Consider the following 21,305-nt stretch of genomic DNA (forward strand, 5'->3'; position numbering starts at 1 on the left):
AGGTGGTGATTTTGCTCTATGTGGCCAGCCTGATGGTGCAATGGCTGTGGCGAAGGGGCCTGGATCCAGACAACTTCTCCATCCCCTACCTCACAGCTCTAGGTGACCTGTTGGGGACTGGCTTCTTGGCTCTGAGTTTCAGACTGATTCTGATGTTCACTTCTACTGGGACTGGAGTTTGACCCAGACATGCAGTCCTGTACACATTGAATGTATTGTTCTCTATTATGCAAGTGGCTGAAACACACTGCAAAGTGCATTGAATTTAAGAAGGAAAGTGAGGATGAAAGAACACAGGAGCCAAGTATGATGTCATAATTGCGCCTCAATACTGTGCTTGCAATGGCACACAAAACATTTTTTTTTTGGAAGCCTGCCAATTTTATTTTGTAGAGAAATTATTATGCAATGGAGCTAGCAACAGGTACAACTTAGCTGATGGATTGTCACCAAATAAGCAGTAGCTTCCAAAGCAAGCGGGCTAACTTGATAATCAGAAGTTCCTGACTTATTAATGTATATTAACCACCTCGTAGCATACTTTTAAATGCCTTGCCCACTAACTTACTTGTTTATCGAGCAGAGCAGAGAATCATCAAGGAAATGAGTAAAACTGAGGGACAGATGTTATTATTGTGTGCTTACGTAGATACTCGAATAGCAAACACACAGTTATTAAGCACAGAATAGGTTTTGGTTTACACAAATTAAATCACTGATAGAGTGATAATAATTTCTCCACAACATAACAGCTTATGTGCTTCAAAAATATTGTTTTGTTTTCAAGATTGAGGCACAAATATGTCACCATAGATAAGGGACTGAAAAATGAAGACGTGGACACACTTTGCACTTTGGTCTCCATATTTGCCAGCTCACTGTGGTCAGTAGTTGCACACTGTTCCCTGGAGCTACACTTATCTCAATACCAACACCACCCAGCTTGGCTCTGTAGAAACAACATCCATCAAAAATGGATGTAAGTGGGAATACTGTAGAACCACTGTATTGTTAACTGTTGACACGTGTATACCTATTGTCAGCTCTTAAATGTTAGATGGCAAATGACTGTATTAAGGCAATAATAATATATAATTGAGTCTAAATGTATATTAACATAAATCAGATGCTGCACTGTCTGGATGAATGTTAGATTTTATTGTGTTTATTTTATGTAGATTTGTGCCTTTAAACCGTGATAAGCCTTCAGTTCTCTGATGTGTTCTTCTGTATGACCTCTGAGTTTGTTGTTGCCAAATTTCTACTGGACATTTTCTTTTTTTGTGTAGCACAGTGCCACTGAATATATCTTGATGTACTTAACTGTCTCTATGTTGGTATGTGTTCCAGGTATTGACAAGATCCAGATATTTCTTTCTGCTATTTTTGTGAACAAATTATTTAGTATGGATCTCTCTGTCTGGGGCCTTTTCAATTGTTCGATATGCACAGTCTTTACTGATCTGAAAATAGCATCCAAAGATCGTCATAATCCTATTTTCACAGTGACATCAAGCTTGACTGGACTTTGTAGATAATATCTTTGCAAATCATGATTTGCCATTGAAATAAAACTCTGACATGTAAGTCACCATTGCTGTATTCTGAAGGAAACTGAATAGCAGTGTGTCAAGTATCAGGATTGCTGCCTTCAACACTTCTAAAAATGAATAACTCCAGTATTCAAATCAATAAACAAAGTCTTGTTGAAATGCATTTATTTGAAAATTGTGAGAGAAAGTATATCTATTTTGGTTTGTCTGACTTTGTAGAGTCCAAAATAACACAATAAATTAAGACAATATCATAGTTACACAAAAATCTCTTCCTACAGCACAAAATAAACAGTCACAGTTACAAAAGTTGTCATTGTCTGCAGGGGTAAAAAAAAAAAAAAAAAAAGGCCCATGTTCAAAGGCACATACGTTTGGAGACATTCACTGTCTAAATAACATTTCAATACTTTAATTGTTCTTCTGCACCTTGAAGAGATTACATTTGTCGTGCAGCAGACAACAACCAAAATTAACCCAAAGGTTGAATGGCATTTCACACATTGAAAGGCAGTGTTGACATCCACTTATCACTGTATACAGCAAAATATCAGTTACCTTCTTTAGGCAAAAATTTTGTGATGAAATGTCCTCTCCTACTTTTTACTCTATTTTTTGTGTGCACAACTTCTTCAGCCTGATCTTCTGTTTGTAAAAATAATTCATTTAACGTGGAGCTCTAATCAGGAAACACATTCAACAGGATTTGCAGTGCCTGGAAGGCCAACAGCGAGAGAAACATCCCCCCAAAAAATACTGTACGTTTACAAGAGTCCAGGCTCCACAAGTTCAAGTCGAGTCCATGGATGAGTGACATCCCAGCCTCATCTAAACTTGAGGTAGGCTGGTATAGAGTAGTTGAAGAGCAGGAAGTCCATTCGATAGAGGTTGTACAGCTTCTTCTGGTAGAAGGGGCTGATGTTGTGGAAGAACTGGGCTGCCATGTCTCCTGTAGTCCTGGTGCTCTTGGAAGAGGATGGGAAGCTGACCTGGTCCTCTACCCCTGCCAGCTGTAGCACGTAGTGGGAGTCCTGCTCCAGCGTCTCGTATTTACCCACCACATCGTAGTGGATGAGGCAGGGGTGGCACAGCGAGTGTACCCGCTCCCAGTGCTCGTTGAAGGGCTCTTCTCGCTGGGTGGCTGGGTCCACGAGGTAATACACAAACTCCTCAAAGGAGACATCGTTTCCTCTCTCCAGAGCTTCTGGCTGTGGGTCCATTCTGTGCCGCCGCACAATCTTTGTGCCATATCGTTTATGAAAAGCTGTGTTGTAGCTCCGTGTAAATTTATTGCGGTATGCAGACACCAGCCGCTCGAAGGGCTCACGTACAAAGACGAACTTCAGGTAGGAGCGCAAGCGCTGGTTAATTTGGGAGGTGGAGTATTCTGACAGAGTGCGGAGGTTTCCTGGGACATGGGCCTCATTAGCAGGGATTGCCAGTGGGTCTCGGAGGGACCCGGCGACCCCTGTGAGAACCATGAGCACCCTCTTCCAGTTGGTGCAGGCCACTTTGGGCACGTAACAGTACAGCAAGCTGTGCTGGTCGTCCACGATGACATGCTTCAGGTCCTCAGGGATGAGGACTCTGCGTTTGCGGGTGTAGGAGCGGCAGGCTTCTTCTAACACCTCCCGTCGGCCCTGATGGATTGCCTGTACTGGTGACTCAACCTGCACCAAAAAGGAAAAGAGGAATTAACAAGAGGAACTATTCATCAGAAATAAAACCTATAAACAAACATATTTGTGAAAGAAAACAATGATGAATGGGAAGATTATCAGCCAAAGTGCCCAAAAACATCCCTCTGACTTCCTGTCTAATCTTTGAACTACCACACAAGTGTGGTAGTTCAAAGATTAGACAGGAAGAGATGAGAATGCAAGATTAGGCAGTGACTCATCACTGATGAGCAAGCAATGATCAATTGTTGTCAAAGAGATGTCAAATACAGCGAGTACAGGGTTAACTAATGTAGGCAGGACCAAACTGGCGGTAAGGTAAAACAGCAGTCCTTGATTGGCTCTAAGAGGCTGCTTACAATCTGATTGGACTAAACCCCCGTTCACTTGTCCGAGCTGGCGATACTGTTTGACTGCAGTAACAACATGACTGCTTTCTTGTACTGACAGCAGGAGTCCTTTTCTTTAGATACCTTAAAAATCTGTTTATTTAGCACGGCATTAAACATAGAAAGTAATTGAAAGCTTATGTCATTTCTGTGTCAGCCATACTGGGGCCATACCGAGAAAATCAGAAAATAAAAAACAGAATGTATAACATAAAAGTTAGCCAAGTGGAGCCAATATCCTGTGCCAAGATCTACTAAGTTCTCTGTGTGTGAGAAAGTAGATATGTCTCCTCGGGAGGTCTTAATCATGGTCAGATACTGTCTTGATAAAATCACGGGTCAGCCAGTTCAGCTTGGCCTCCGCGTGGCACAAATGCCTTATTTACTTCTTTCATTTACTCAGCCTGGCTCACCAACGCAGCGGTTGGAGCCTCGAGTCTCTTGGTTTGACTCGGGGCCTGACACTATGTGTGGCTCTCTGTGTTTACTGGCAGACACATTAAGGATACTCCGGACTGGCCAAAGACTCTCGAGCCAACACTGACCCTTCTCTCAGCAGAAGTTTCTGTACTATATGTGTACAACACTGTCTTTCCATCTCAGACTTTAATCCCTTCATGTGAGCCGTAAGCACCATTTAGTAGCGTTTTCTGAGGATCTTTAAAAAGCCACCAGTATGCGTACATATACATATGCATTTTAGCCAAGATTCAGTGGGTAACCAAATCCATGCATTGCACTTTTCACCAAACCAAAGGCAACCTTATCTATGTAACATCTTTTTGAAAGCAGTGTAAAAACAGAAGAACCCCCACACCAAAAAAAAAAACTCAAACGACAATGTGAAAATGGGGTTTGTAGTGACAGAACCACAGGGAAGTTTCACCCAACACTGTAATTCCCCTCAGCCCTATGCGCCTTTCTTCTTTCTTTCTTTCTTTCAACACATTTTTTTCTTTTTTAGATTTATGGCTCCAGATTTTTCTATTTTGGTTCTCTTTCACTATTCTCATGATCATTTTCAGGTGCAGCAGGTACGTGTAATAAACCTGCCCAGCACCAAACAGCGCAAAGACATAGTTAGCGACTTGCCGGTGCACACAGTAGAACATGCAGCAGTCAAAGAGTGAGATATTTTCCTCAGGAGTTGAAGATTACAACCAAGGAGAGCGAACATTGGACTTAATGTAATTTCTTCAGGTGGCCAGAAACACGACTCCAAATGAATGCTTTGTTGCTTCCTGTCTACCTGAAGTGTAAATAGGCAGTTTGCTGACATGACCTATAAGGTAAGGTGAGTGTGGTATTTACAGCTTGTTCCACTGCCCCAAAGTAGCCAAAAATAAAAAGTAAAAATGAATAGATGTTTGACTGTATATGGTCTTCTTACTGTGTGTCAGATGGTTTAGGCTGCCGTTCTAAATTATCTTCAAGCCAATCACTTCCCACATTTCTTCATTATGCTGTAATCCTTAAAGGTTAAAGCGATGATATAGATGTGTTCAGCGGTCTATATAGCTGGATTTATTCTGTCATCTGCACAGGATGCTAGTCTGCAGGCCATTATCCTTTTCCTTTCACATAATTTCCTGCTGCACATCAGAAAAATGCAACAAGCATAAGGAAATGAAGATGAAAGCATTCACATACTGTCTTTACGTATGTCAATACAACAAGCAATATTGTATTGATCCTCCTCACTTCCCGTTTCCATTCTGACAGCTTAGCGGCTTCCTCTCACCGGGGAAGCGTTTAAGTGGAAAGGAACAAAGGAAATATCACAAGCAATTAAAAGTAAATGATGTCCGCTGGAGCCACTTTATTTTCTGGCATGTACACATTCCTCTTCCTCACAGGGAGATTTAACTGGAAGCAGCTGCTACAGAGCCGCTTTTACTGCACTCAGTCTCCAAGAACAGCTCTGACATAGATGCATATGTGAAAATATGTATGGATTTATAGAGAGATGAAGTGGCTGTTAAGAGCCCCACTCAGGGGTGCTATGGTGTTAGGGGTGTATATTAGAGAAAATCCTCTTTTTTAAATAAGGCATGTTGAGTTTTCTGTGCAATCAGTATGACATTTTGTTACAAAACACAAAAAGGGCTGACAAGGGAAATTTAACATCGAAATACAGCGTGTCATCACCCAGTGATGCATCCATGCTATTGCTGCTGTTATTAAAGTGAGAAATGCAAGTGCACATAAACAAAGTGAAATAGGATAATAAATTCAAGGCCGGAGAAACTCATGACAACAATGGAAATAAAGACTGCTTGTGGTCACATATCAGTGTAATTATGAGCTCCAAACACATCTCACACTTGTCACTGCTTTTCCCTCGAGCATTCAGTGCACATCCACTGGTAGACGCCGGGTGAGCTGGACTAATAATCGAAGAATGCTCTCATTTATTGCATTTTCTCACAGATAAGTGTAATGTCTAGTGCTATGGAGGACAGCTGTCCATCATCAGCACTCAGACATGAGGTACTAAAGGAAGATCGGAAGCTACAAATGATGGAAGAAAGATTTCCGGCTTGGTTTTTAGTGAAAAAAACATTTTGTTGTTGCATAAGATATGTTATTGTGATTAAACAAATAAGATGAAATAATGTGTAGTGTACCATGTTTACTGTCTTAGTTTAGCATGTTAGCTTGCTAATAATCACTAATGAGCACAAGTAAAAACAAGTAGCTGAGGCTGATGGGAATCCCAGTTTTGCAGGTATGTGGTCATTATTTAAAGTACTGGATAGATGGGCAAATTGAAATATTGACCTTGCAGCATGCCAGATGAAAAGTTGAAGAATGACCAACATTATCACAATTCATCTTGAGGGGAACATGAAATGAAAATCCATTCAATAGCTGTTGAGGTACGTCACTAAAAAAGTTAACGTCATGCTGGCGCTAGCAGAAAAGTCAGTGGGATTTATCCTCTGGGACCTTCAATGTCTGTACAAAATGTCACAGCAATCCATCTGACAGCTGTTAAGATTCCAGACTGAACCACAGTGATGGTCTGATCAACACTGCCATCCCAGAGTCGTGTTAGGAGCTTGGATAAAAAGCAAAAAAAAAAAAAAGACAAGTTGTGATAGCACTAGCGTCCCTCACACAGCCAACACAAACCTAAACTTTATGCAGTTGTAATGCCCGCTGAGTTGGCTAGTTAATTCACTCCTTATGCGCCTACAGTAGACTAATTGTTCATGTGTTTTTTATGATACTACCTCATATTGTATGTAATCAACACATGGAAAAAAAAAAAAGTCAAATGCCTGCATACACATATTGTTTCTCTTGCTCTCATCACATGCAGCTCTACAGTTAATGAGCTCTTACTTGTCAGCAGTCTGACAGTGCTGGTACAAAGCCATGAATCCTCCTCAATAAATGTCACTGGCGTAATTCAAGAAAGATGGCTGACCTTTTCTGCAAGGTTAAAACAAAATCAAAGCAGCTGTACCTGAAAAGTATCATCAAGACTTCACAAAGAGGTGATGTGAATTGTGTATCAGCTACTTAGTTACTCATATCAGGAGATACTTTCCTTAAGGTTCAACGAGACAGGTTTATAAGGGCTGCTGCAAGACAGATGGAATTCACAGGACTGGATTTAAGAAGCTGATGGCTCAAAGTCAGGCATTTATTCCTCGTACAAGCCTCTGCGAAGTCTGACTGAGGTTCCTACATGGAGACTGAGCTTGTTCTACCTGGACGGACGTTTAAAGAGCAGTGGCTCGATGACTCACACCATCATGCTTACATTTTCTCAATGACCTGTTTAGTAATTAGAATATTTACCACCTTAGCTTAGTGTGTTAACTTGCTAACATTTGCTAATCACTGCTTAACACAAAGTACAGCTGAGGCTGAGGGGAATGTCAAATGATGACCTGATAATGGCGCCACATGAAAAGTCAGGGGATCAGTGTTTGTTTACAATTCATCCCCTGGGGTCCATGAATGAGTGTACCAAATTTTACAGCAATTAAAAACCTGCTAATGGGGACAAGAGGAAAAGTCAGGGGATCGCCAAAGAACACAGAAGAACACATCCAAAGGAACCATTTCACAGCAATCTGTCCAATCATTGTCTAGATATTTCAGTCTGGAACAAAGCAGCACACTGTCATCTCTGGAGCGTAAAGCACATCCCATCATTTGACTTGTTATACTGTCCGCTGCCCTTAATGGCAAAACAGCAAAAATGCACAAATTAGGCTTCTATATTCACGCTAGAATGAGTCACTTTTAACCAAAGACCAGAGTTTGAGTGTGTCACCTGGTTTCTGGACATTTCATTCATGATTCAGCTGTTTCAATGACCACTTTTTTACAGTTCCTCCGCAGCAGCTTCTTCTCTCGCTCTCCCTCTGCTCTTCCTCCTCTCTTTAGACTGTAAATGCGGTGTAACACCCGAAACCTCATTAAAGCCTCTTTAATGTCAGCTAACCACACTCACCAGTTAGCCGATTAAATGTTTAAACAAACATGAAGGAACCATCAAGAAGTCTGATGCAACTTAATAAAACCACAAAATAACGTTTCCACAGCAACAAGCTTGTGAAGTGACCTTCTAAAGAAATTATGTATTATGCCGAAAATTTCTCTAAACCATAAAGGTCTGGTTCAAATTACACATTGTGTAATCTGCCAATTTTTCTGCTTTTTCAGGTGAGATTTTAAGATATCCATCTGAAACCTCTACTCAAACCTCGTCCCAGTAACATGGAGGGTAATGGAAGTTCTTGTAATGGAATATCGGAAAATTCCATCTGAAAAACACAACAGCAATGTGTTTTTCCAGAAAAAAGTCCCAGCTACAAAAAGATAATGCACAGACCTCACTGTGAACAGCTTTTATTGCTCTGCACTAAACTCTACCCAGAGATCAGTCCTGATGCGAACCGTCCACAGACATGACGTCATCACTCGTTAAACAGGACCACGGTGGGCTTTCTCACAATACTAAGTACCAGAATAACAGCAAGCAGTAATAATACACGTAATAATTATAGTGGGCATGGGTTTATTTGGCCCTAAAACTACATTTAAATGTCAATTAGGGCCATAAAAAATCACTTTACACAACTGGACATAGTGCATTGGAATACTTTGTTTTTAATACTGTGTGCATAGTTCACCCCATGCAATTTAAATTAGTTTTAAATTAGTTTTTCACAAAATTTGAATGAATACAAGGTTGTGCTGCCAGGAGCGAAAGGTGCATGGGATAAGCTGGAAGTGCTGCAGCAGCTGCTACACACTGTGTGCCTTTTCTACCCACCTCAGCCTCTACCGGCACCCATACATCCACTGCATTAACAGCTGCTGTAGCCATCAGCCCATCACACTTTCTTTAGTTTCTAACCCTGCTGCCAACCTCCCTACTGAACAATATGTACACCAATATTCATGAGAGCTTTGCATTGTCCATTCATGCTTGATTGTGGGAGTGTCCTGGAATATGACACTCAGACACCATTTCTGTCTTCAAAAACCTGTGGTACGGATCCTGAAGCCCCAGAACCCCCCTGTGGTAAAGGGAAGAAGGGAAGCTGTCATCAGGTTAGGAAAAAGAAAAAACTGCAGGAACAGCGAGAAATAAACCCAGTCGTGCACAAACTAATGACAGCAAACTGTGTGTAAATTTTGAGCTGACAGCAAAGAAATGTTTCCGTTTGTTCCAGTTTCTCCACAGATGTTAGCCTCGATGCCTCTTGTGACTTGATCACACTGTAGATGGAATGTTATGGACTGTTAAACACCCAAACAACAAGTCACATAATGCAGACACAGTATCCAGTAGGTAGGCTGGGAAACAGTGACACACTTGGCCGTGAATGCAATATAGAGGATTGACAAAACAATGTAAGGCTCATGAAAAAGGGAGTTAAGGTCATTAACTTTAAAATAACTTTGAAAACAGTCCCACAAAGAAGGGTTACATTTGCGTTCATGGCAGATAGCAGCATTTGCCAACCACCTGTGTACTGACACGTGAGCTCATTCGGCCTCTTTTATGTTTCAAATCATGGCAACATCTGATAAAGCTGATATGGTATTATAGATTTGAAATATGATCTGAAAATCAGGATTTAAAGCATCTGTTTGTCTGTCATCATTAAGTCACTGTGTCAGTTTATTGAATATGACAAAAATATGAAAAAACTATGTTTTAGTTCATGTTCTGAAGTGAGCTCAACCTGGAAGGTCACCTGATGCAGCTTGTTATGACTGAAGTTTTGCCTCTATACACTGCAGCAATCTAATCTCAGTTTTTGCATTCATGTATCTGTTAATATATGCTATATTTGAGGAAACAGAATGATTTTCATACAGGCTGACATGAATGCAATATCCAGAATAAGGGAGGTTCTGTGGTCTTGTGCAGCACACAACACGCTTCAGTGCTGTTGATCCGTGCAACCAGTTAATGTTTTGGGGCACTCACAATTAAATTCTCACTACCCATAGAGCTAATTTTGTGTGTCTGTTAGTATTATCATTGCTATGACATATGATGCCGACTGTGAACTGTTATTAAAACCTCTGTGAAGGGATGAAAGGACGACATTGTAGGTGGGAGATAAGTGGTGTCATAGACCTCCTCTGTTGAGGGACGGCTTCTCGATTTTTACGTAAAAAGCCTCCGTGGCCAAAATATGTACGTTCTTGTGGCTCCAGTTAGGGTGTCCACAAGCTTTAAGAGTATCCCTCAGATGTTTGTGCTCTGCCTCTTGGACTTGGGCACCCGGAGAATTAGTTTTGTGAGGTCTGTCAAAGATCGTACAATGGAGGACAATCATGAAAAATCTGCATCAGGCTCTTCTATACTATTAAACATATGGTGATGCTTGCCTGTGGTTAGTGCTGTCTGCCAGTTATGGTCTGGCCTCTCCATGCACCGTCCTTAGATACCAGAGACCAGCGCCACGAATACACAAGGAATCAGGATCATAAACTGTCCATCCATCATTTCCTTTGCCAAGAGTGCTTGTCTGAATTTATCAATCCCAGCTCAAATTGAGTTTGCCTTCTAAAATATGTACAGAAAGTGTTTTGCCAAAAATGTTTGACTGTGCCTGAATAAATACTTATAAATAAATATTTAACATATGCAAAAAAAAAAAGTCCAGGCTAGGCTTTAATAAGGAGTCACACTGCGGTGTGTTTGCAGTGAAGTTGGGGGTCGTGGTAGGAGAGGACTGACCTGGTCGCCATCATAAAGCGTCTGCAGAGGACTCCTCCTCGTCTTCTGCCCGCTGCTTCTTTCACCGACTGGCTCCGAGGCTGAGGAAACACAACACATTTGTCAGGAAATCTGACTGAAAGAGTCTCCAGAGCACAGATGTGTTTAGTCACGGCAGCGATTAGACTAGCGCATATTCAGCAACAATAATTATTTGTGGCATACCCTCAAGTACAAACCAGCTCTTTTGTCTGTCATAGAAAAGTACAGTTTTTGGATAAAAAAAAAGACAAATTTGTTCTTAACAAGTTTTCTTCCATCTTTTGAGTATCTGATGCGCCTGTAGGTTTGAAAGATGACTGTAATAAGCATGAACCTATTAATACTAAACACAAAGGGTCATGTGAAGACGTAAGTTGCTCATTTCGCCTTGTTTCAGTACAATCATGACTGGAATATATTGATCACACAGATGAACAGAGGAGAAGCTGGTTACACTACTTTTTTCCACAGTAAATGTAGGTCATGACAGGAATCCAAGTGACAAGCGTCCAAACTGACCACAGCCTCTGTTCTTTAAAAAGGAGAAAATCTTTTTGTATCCACTTATCAGTCTGAAGGCCTCAAAGATAGATACTGCGTGGTGTTCCACTTTAAAGACTAGAAAAGACTATGTTATAAATGTAAAACAGTAGAAACTGTAACAATACAAAAAAAAAGGTTGTGTCCTTGGTCTGTTATTGCAGAAAGAGAAGCCCAAAATACAGTGCGGGTAGCTAAGATGCATTGTTGGGTACAAGCTTGAGCTCTTGTTTGTCGACAGGAGCTTTCACCTCAGCATCAGATTACACAGCTACACAGAGTTAGAGCCACAGTACAGTTTCACTACCAGAACCTCGGATTTCAATTAGGCAAACACGTCTAAGAGGCCTCTAAGAAGCAATGTGGCACTGCAGCTTTGTAATCCAAAGTTAGGTTCACCTCAAACCTGCAGAATAGAACTTTTGTCTCCCCGCTGCAGACGTGCTTATGACTTCACAGGCTCCACTATACTCCTTGCTGCTATAACTTGCTCCATAGCTATGGTCTCTGGTAAACCAATCACTTCGGGTTGACATTAAATCTGTTGATACCACTCATATCTATTCAATTAAAAAGTTATGTGACAGACATCCTGGAATATCGATGCTGAACTCAGCCAGGTGTCTCCTGGCTGTAGATTCATATTTGGCAGACAGATATGAGAGTGGTACCAATCTTATGATGTAACCTTCTCTGCAAGGAAGCACATAAGCATATTTCCCAAAATGTTGAACTTTTCCTTTGTGAGACAGAAATGGTTATTACTTCTACTGATTCTCTGATACTTCTTCGCTTTCCTCTCAGATATTCCGCAGTAACTCTTGGAGCTGTCACTCTAACTGCAGATGAGCAGGTACTGACTGGTCGTGATACACTGATATGTTCAAAGAGGAGTCTTTCAAACATTGCCAAGACACTATGAACATCTCCACTCCTTCATGTCTTTTTTTCTTTAAACAATTCCTCATCCTTGAAGGCATCACATTGCGGGCATGCCAGCCACATGTGATCTATGTGAGGCTGAATCAGCACACACAGGAAGCTGTGTTGTTCAGAGAGGCTTCCAGCAGATCTGTGCCACATGATGTAGCCTGTGGATACGGCTGGTTTTCGGCTCTAGATACTGTGCGTGATAACTGAATGATAAAAGCAAGCTGGCAGCCTACATCACATGGCAGTAATTGCATTTAACATAGCTATGGTCCCTAACGAAAAGAAATTAATAGAAAAAAAATTAAATAGATCCAAACATGCTGGTGCTGATTAGTTTAATATTTTGAGCAATGTGCTTATTCTTTTTCTTGCCAAGAATTAGGTGAGAAGATCTAAACCACTCTCGTAACTCAATCAATCAATCAATCAATCAATCAATCATTTTTTATAGAACACTTTTCACACAACGTAGCACAATGCCTCACCCCCCCTTTTGTTTTTTTGGAGCCAGAAGTGACAATATTTGGACGATCCTGATTGGATATGAATGAACACCCGAGGACAAGATGGTGACTTGTCAATTGCAAGGCAGCCATGTCCTAAAGCATACCCTGTTTTATCATCTATTTCACTCTAAATGGGACTGCAATTTACCACATGAACATCATGCTGAATTTAAGAAGACTTTAGCTTTAGTAGTGACTGAGACCATAAATTCATTAGGAAAATGTCTGCTGAGGTAATAAATCAAGAGAGAAGTAGGATCAATTTCTCATACGCTTACACACAATCGGACTTCTTTTTGCAGCCGGTGGACTCTCCCCCTGCTGGCCATTCCAAAGAACGCCGGTTTAAGACACTTCCACATTGGCTTCACTTCTCAGACCTGCAAATTTCATCCTCTTGCATGTCTGGCTTGATGCCCACTTCAGCACTTTGTTCTGTATTTAAAACATCTATTTGAAGCAAAATCCACAGAGAGTAAAAACATAAAAGTTCCTACTGTATGTCTTGCCAATGCTTAAACAATAAAACGACACCTGTTTCCTCACTGACAGGAAAAGCTAGTTTTCACTGGAGTAAACATCTGTAGACAGAGGCTGCGAGTCCGACATCAGCAATCCAACTCAATGCAGCGTCAAAGACGTGTGCACTCTACAGATCCTCTGACCGCCGCTCTGCATAGCCATCATTCAAACCAATGTAAAAGTCCCATTAACTTCAACATGTTTTATTGCTTCATAGAGCATTATTAAATAATCCATATCTTCTCTGCAAGCAGCCATTAAGCTCCAGAGTTACTGAGACAGCAATAACATTTGTCATCTGTATGGAACTCTATTTACAAGAACACAGGATTTGATGCTATTTAGCGGCATTCACACAAGAGCCCAATTATGCCCAGAGAATGATGCACTGACACAGTTTTGAGACTGCAGGGAGACTCAGCTGACTGACCGGGTATGTGTGTGTGTCTGTGTGTGTGTGCGTGTGTGTGTGCCTCTTTCCACACTGTGGTATGATTGGGCCAGTCACGGGTGCCAAGCAGCTTATGAGCTGTAAAGCCACTGACACACTCGAGGTGTAGACAGCCAGTGAGACATGTACAGTACTGAATGTGTAGTTATGACAAAACTACGACAATCGATTGAGGATACAGGGTTCTCAGTGTTACAGGACTGGACCTGTATCTTGTAAACATCAGCCACCAACTACAGATCACATACTGTGGCCAGCTCAAAACTACTGCCAACTGCTCCATCCATCACAGTGAACAACTTGGTGTGAGGGGAAACTCTGTGCTGGCGGCTGAACTGCGATCAGCTTTATGCACAAAACAACAAAAGTCACAGTACTGAATCCTTTTTAGAATGCGTGCTCATTGCTTTTATTCCAGGTTGAGTTTCTGACACCACAGCTTGTGAATGCAAAGTTTTTCAGCTGTCCACTCTCACTCCTTCAAGTGGTTCCTGAAACCAACAGAGGGATGCCTTTTAAAACCATTTCAGCATGCAACTGCATTACCAAGAGACAACAAAGTAACTCAACAAAGGGTTTAAGTGTAAACGAGGTCAGAGTGTACTGAATTAAAGTGACGCCAACAAGTGTTTAGAATGTAAGACATGAATATAAAACTGTGAGGTGTATTACAGTAAAGGCCTGGTCTATTCTACTCGGTAGTTGGAGTCAACTGTGCACTTAAAGATGATGTCCCTGGCTGTGCAGAGTACAGGGAGGCTGCAGCTGCTAATGCACATACTCAGTCCTTTTATTAAGTGACATCTACTCACAGATGTTAGTCGTGGCCAGTGATGTGCATCTGTTGCATTCTGTTAAAAACACAAAAATCTTTTGGATTCTAGTTTTGAGTCATTACACCACTTTCCATGTTTATAATGTATAATCAATATGAATTAAATACAAAATGATATTGCATGTATGTTGATAAAGATTTACTGAGATTTGTACTGCTTTTTGAAGCCTTATATATTGATGTTTTGTATAGAAAGAGGTGTTAGGTTGCTGCAATTTACTGTACAGGCAAATGAAGAAGACGTCTGTGTCTTCTTGTTAAGGTTTGGATGGTGCCCTCTATGCATCATTAATGTCCTCCAGTCACATGCCCGTTTGAGTGATGAACTGTGCTACTTGCGGCGTGTTGTTATTTGTGTCAGAGATGGTAACAATGTTTTATACTTGTGCTATAATTGGTGGTTTGTGCTACAAAACTTTTAACCTCTGTAGCATCAGTGCTGGGTGCAAAAGAAAGTTAACATACAGGCCTGATGGTCACGAACTGGATAACAAGTTCACACACTTTATTCAACATGTATTCCACTGAAATAAGGTTAAATAAACATGAATGGTGCAGCACAGCTGATAAGCTACCATAGCTTCCTCTGTGTTGGACCCTTCTGCTCTCTGTCCCCTCAAAGTTCAGCACTGTCAGGACAGCTTGCTATTGGTCAGTGCCACAAATTTGCAGGTCAAAGTTCACAAATCTTCAACTGGATGTGAAAAAACAGCCCCAAAGGCAAATCCACTAATCGCTGTTTTAAATGCTGGTATGTCCAGGCCTTCATGTTAATGATTGCACATTCTGGTGAAATTAATCAATAAATACTGAGTAAATACTTGAACCACGGTAAAATGTCTGTTCATTATAATCAAAGCTAATTCTTCAAACACACCCATAATTCTCACTCAGTGGACTCACCTCTGCCACGATGCCAAACTATGGCTTATTACTGGATGCTGCTGATGCTGCTGCTGAAGGAAGATTTTGTTCTTTGTGTTGTGCGACTCAGGTGAGCTGTGCACTCTGCTAAAGTACTGCTTCCTGACATCACTTCCTTATGGAAAGTACCAGCGACTCAGGAACACATTTCCAACATGACCACACCCAAAGCGATCTTTCTGTGGACTTTTAAATGAAACACCAGTCAGAAGAGGTAACATCAAGCTGAGATGGCACCGACTGGGCTGAAAGGGCGCATTGTGTGGCATCACTGCTAATGTAGCAATAATCAGCAAGAGAGGAAATCTACAGTCCACATTTTGTCAGGAGGTATTTCACAAAGAGCCAGATGAAGTTGTCAGGGTATTAAGTGACTGAATTGTTCAAGCTGAGCAGCTGGATATCAGGTGAAGCAGATAATGGGAAACTGTGCACACTGTCAAGAAGAAGACTTTTTAAAATGAGTCTGGAAATGTGAAAAATACTCCAAAGACATGCACAACTTCTCAAGCTATGCATATGCTATTCTAACTAAACACTGTCTCAGCACTCAGCTGAAATTCCACCACTGAGGAGATTCACCAACCCCACCTAAGGCCTATTCAAAGAAAGGAGCCGTCCTGTTGGTTTAACCCTGTCTAGACCCAGCGCTGCAGCATTCCTCCTGGCCCGTATAGAAGCGAGCGAGGGCTCAGGAAATGCAAAATATAGAAAGGCTGATGTGTGTTCCTCCTGTCCAGGCCATAAACGGAGCTCTGTGTTTAGGTTCCACTGGGAAAACCGGGGCCCCCTCCCCCCTCCTGGGCCTCTCCTGCCAAAGAGCAGCTTTTACTGAGAGACACACTGTCCAAGGGAAAGCCTGATCCTTTAGGCCACAAATGTGTGTGTAAAGGGTGTTAGTGCAAAAACAGAGGGATGTGGGTGGTGTAGTGTCTGTTTATTTAGCCTTAGAAGAATGTATGCAGATGTGTGATATGAGTCTTTTTGATCCGAGGGTCCATAGGGCCAAAAGGGTCTGATGTGGACTTGTAGGCTGACACGTTAGTTGGTGTGCTGGTTATCTACTTGTATGTTGCAGCACACCTGCATTTAAATGGTTACAAGTGCAAAAATCTGCAAATTAATAGGGTGATGAGGAGAATCACATGTTGTGCTCTGACATATGGAGCTGTTGCATAAGCAGATGTCACAAGCAGGGTGGCTTTATGTATCGCGAAGGGAAATTTGAACTTGAAACTGAACAACATATTAAGATTTGCAAAATCAGCGTTACATTACTAACCTGAGGAATGGCTGCTATGATCGTCATCAATGGTCCCCACACGCTGCATCCCTCTGCTCTCACATCTACCCCATCTGTCACCACATGCTTCATGACATTTGACGTGTTTCCTCCTTTACATGCAATTGTTCTTAAACATTTCTGGCACAAAACGATGTTTGGATGCTTTCGAGTGAAATAAAGTCACGTTAGACCATTTGGCTTCAGGCATTTTAACCGTGTTTAAGCTAGCTACTAGCTAACGGTAGATACCTGCGACCTGGAGAGAGTGCACCAGTGCAACTATTCCTATAGACAGCTCAGGCATTTAAGCAGCACAGGTCCAGTGAACATCTGCAGCAAATTTTGTGCCAATCCATTAAGTAGACATAGAGATATTTGGCTGGATAATTGAGTTCTTTGACCTGATTATGTAGCTAGATGAAGGGTCAGTGGGATTCATCCCCTCGGGACCTCGACTGTCTGTACCAAATTGCAATCCATCCAACACTGCCATTATTGTCAAAATATTTCAGGGTAGACCAAAGTAGTGGACTGACTGCTAAAAACTATTTTGGTGCCACACAGCAGCCCTTTAATACAACAACAGAATTATGCAGAGTGAAGGTCTTATTGAGCGATATCAACACGGAGAGAACAAATGTGCATATTGAATCACTCGAGGACTCCGGCTCTGAAAGCAGATGGTCTTAATGGAATAAAAAAACACGCTCCAGAGTACTTGCTGAATCATCGGCTCCTGCGGCTCTGTGTCATGAATATGCAGCTGGCTGGAGCAGAACAGGCTGGAACAGCAGGGCCACCCTGACCTGTCGTAAGATGGGCCCGGGTGGCCAGGAATCTGACAGCAGCAGAGACCGGAATGATTTCCACTGGCAACTGCGGGACATCACATGAAGATTAGGTCATGCACTGTTCCGTTGAGGATGTTTTGTTCTGCTTTTAATTGGATAATGTCACATCAATAGGTCTTCACAAGGCTTCAGTCAAAAGCAGCTCTGGAGCAACTTAGTTTAGTGTGCTGCAGGTGTTCCACTGAAGCTGGAAGGCTGAGCAGTTCATCTTTATGACTGCCATGGCCTCAAGTCAAGCCCAGACAAGGAAGGTATGAGGTGGGGTACCTCTCCAGTGATAACGACAGCAGCCCCAAGCCCCAAACCATCGTCTCAGGATCTCCTTGTAATTAAATAGCTAGAACCAGCACCTGATAACCATCAACTCACATCTGTATCTGCAAATGTTACTGGCAACATATAGATCAGAGTTCCTGAGTTTTATTTGGAGGGGGATGTACAGAACAAGACACTGACTATAAAACTCAACATACCGCATTCCAGGCCATGCTGCACCACAGACGTCCACCTCAGTCCTTGTTTCTGTGCAGACTTTGTGGAGAATCCACAGCTGCGCTTGTCATAAAGGCCCACACTCCTGAAGAAATGCCCATCTAAACGCTTCACTTCTTCAGGAGCAGAGTCAGAATTTCCTGTAATTCTCAAAGGATTGACAAAAATCTGCCAGAGCTGAGACAGCTTGAGATTTGTAAAATACAGTTTTCTCGCGTCAAATATCTAAATATCAAGGTGCATCGTCTGGAGTGACGATAATGCATGAAACATGTTGATCTGTATTGGAAAGGAGTGACATAATGTCAGCCCAGCAGGCCCAGTTTTCACTTTTTAAGAAAAACTGATATGTGGGTTAAGAAAACAGATGTCATGACTGACTAAAATGGTCCATTTTTCCATGTGGGAGGTAATTCATGTTCAGAAAAACTACTATTTCCATCCTCTGTGTCTGTAAGAGTGCAGCATACACGACATGTACAGTAAATGCACTGTGCAACTATGTTATTATCCTAAATTTAGATGAGCGCTGTGAATCCTGTCTGCAAGCAGAGGCCAATTTAAAAACACGGCAACGTTATAGCGTGGAACTCTGACTTGGCAGCTCATTGCTTTGTTATGCGGCTGCTCTCTTGCAGCTTTATATAGTCTTTGAACAAACACTATGACCTTTACCCCAGATGGAGCAAGAGAAGGCAGGTGAAGGTGTTTGAAATGCAAACAGGACAGAGTGGCTGCATAATTAAAACCAATTTAAGCTGATTTAAAGCTGACAGACAGAAAAAAAAAAATAAATCACCCAGATGTTTCACCATTCATTGACACAGTGCTGGCAGACCTGCTTTTATCTATGCATTTGATGACTATGATGAGTTCCCCATGTGTCTGGTTGTACTCATCATCAAAAATGTACCCTCAACGTCTGCAAAGTGCAATTAAACACATGAGGAGAGTGCAGGCAGTGTATCTGGATGTGAAGCAAAGTCAGCAGGAGACTGAACAAACGGTGGCTGATCGTTTCAAACAGAACCTAACAGAGCCTGCCACTTTTGTTGATCTTAGTATTAACAATAACCTCCTCTTGTGTTGTGCTGTGGTTAAACTCTGCTGTCAGTCAGGGGTGATTTGGCCCTAGTTTACCCCTTGGTGGATATACTTTTAATCCTCCAGGTACATCTAAAGAACAACTTATCTTGAGAGTGTTAAACTGTGATGTGCATCATAATTTGCATCAACAGTCGAAGTCAGTTTTTACTGCTTTGGCTCTTCGCGTTTCTCCGTCACAGTCAAAGAGAAAGTGATGCAGAGGAGGGCAATTCAGGGGGACAAGGCACATCAAAGCTCCTGAAAATGAAGCATCGCCACAGAAGGAACTCCTGGAATGCATCAAACATCAAACTGATGCACCGTGCACAACCATCCAAGGAACTCAAGGTATTTTCTTTAACCTTGAATGCTACAAATAGCCACAAAACTTCACTCAAATGGTGTAACAGCACACTTCAAGTGGACTTTTCAGGAGTATGATAGTGTGGAATCCTTCTGGTCTCCTCAATAGGCCATTCTTTCATGGATTCTTAATAACCCCGAACAGCCTTCGCCCCATGCCACACATCACACACATCCAGAACTGACTGACCTCTCTCTTAAAAACCCTGACTCCTCACAGTATGGCCTATACACACTTATTTGGTCCATGATATAGCTGGGCATGTCTGAATGAGGCCATTGTATGTGGCAGAGTGGGACCTGGAAGAGGTGGAAACCGATCTCAGCGAGGGCCAACGGCGCTCCCAGCCAGCTGCAGCTTCTCCCGGCCTTCCTCCACGTAGCAGAGGAAACAAACCACTAATCAGTTCTGCAATGAAACTGTTCCTCAACCGAGATCTGGGGTTCTCAGGGAAATCCAGACACTGGGAGGGATGAACATGATGTTAGGGAGGGAGGACACCAGTCACACACTTAGTGATAGTGACTGCAGAGGTGGAAATGATGAAGAGAGGTGGACATAAAATGAGCAAACCTTATAGAAACAGAATGGGACCACAGCTGAGATCAAACCAGAAGCCCATCCTGTTAGACAAGCTAGACATCACATGTAATTTGATACCATATAAAAACACATTTCTAAGGACCATAATGTTTTAAATGTGTGAAATCTATATCTAAATATATATGAAGTGTTGAGGAAAAAACAACATATTCTGTCTTATGGGACTTTCATTTTCTAGATCCGACTGCATTTTTTAAATACTTTCACAGTTTCCAGTTTCAGTGTTGCTGGGATCAGTCCAGTACACTTGTGTGAACATGTCTCTACATCCTGAGACTGACACAGATCTTATCAGTAAATTCTCATATTGCTGAATGTATTTTGTTGCCGATGGATGGGAAAACTTAGACTTAAAGACCAAATCTTATTGGCAGAGGAGTGGTGAGAACTAGTGGAATCAGCTGTAATATCTGACATAAGTGAATGCATGCGTGCGACTACTGAGGAATTATTATTATTATTATTATTGTCATCATTATTATGATGAATACATATTTGCAATGGAGGCTGAATATGTTTGTCGTGAGGTCATAAATGAAAGGAAAAAATGGATTTTGATTGACTCGTAGACTTTCAGCTCACCTGGCCTCAGACTGCAGTTGAAGTAGAGGATTACCATGATGAAACATCCCAGACACAAGGCAAAAACCATCCGAGTGACTTTGGGTTTCCTCATCCTGAGCCTCTGGAGACGACCCACAAGCCGCGCAGCTCATGCGAAGAAGACGCTCTATTTGTTCTCGCGGCGGTGTCTACTTTATCCCCGATAAGAGCATCGATCCGGCGTGCTGACCTTTGCTGCTCCTTTTCTTCTTGTACATCCTCGGATGTCCAGCGAGGGAGACGCAGCGGGGATGGAGGACAGGACGGAAGCAAACGGGCCAGGCTGCTGTGATGGCTGCTCTGTCTCCCGGTCAGTGTCACATCGTGCGCTGCTTCACACAGACCAGAACAGACTGCAGGTCTGTCCGCGGGCAGAGGCCACCGCTCTGTTTGTGTGAGGGGTGATTGTTAACCCCCCCTCTCCCTCTGCAGCGCCTCAACGAATC

General features: G+C 42.1%; 2 protein-coding genes across 2 annotated transcripts in view; one reads left to right on the forward strand and one right to left on the reverse strand.

The window, feature by feature from the left end:
- The window catches only part of LOC143334436 (solute carrier family 41 member 1-like), a 15,509-nt gene extending 13,785 nt beyond the window's left edge, over positions 1 to 1,724 (forward strand). The window contains exon 10 of the mRNA XM_076753245.1: positions 3 to 1,724. Within this exon, the coding sequence (XP_076609360.1) occupies positions 3 to 182 (180 nt within the window). The 3' untranslated portion in view covers positions 183 to 1,724. The remainder of the gene's footprint in view (positions 1 to 2) is intronic.
- On the reverse strand, positions 1,702 to 21,305 carry LOC143334445 (carbohydrate sulfotransferase 11-like). Its single transcript, XM_076753257.1, has 3 exons — positions 20,839 to 21,305; positions 10,844 to 10,923; positions 1,702 to 3,223 (listed from the first exon to the last, which is right to left on the reverse strand). The coding sequence occupies exons 1-3, from the start codon at positions 20,930 to 20,932 to the stop codon at positions 2,378 to 2,380; spliced, it is 1,020 nt and encodes a 339-aa protein (XP_076609372.1). The 5' UTR covers positions 20,933 to 21,305; the 3' UTR covers positions 1,702 to 2,377.

This window comes from Chaetodon auriga, chromosome 2, assembly GCF_051107435.1.
Source record: "Chaetodon auriga isolate fChaAug3 chromosome 2, fChaAug3.hap1, whole genome shotgun sequence".
Lineage (NCBI taxonomy): Eukaryota > Metazoa > Chordata > Actinopteri > Chaetodontiformes > Chaetodontidae > Chaetodon > Chaetodon auriga.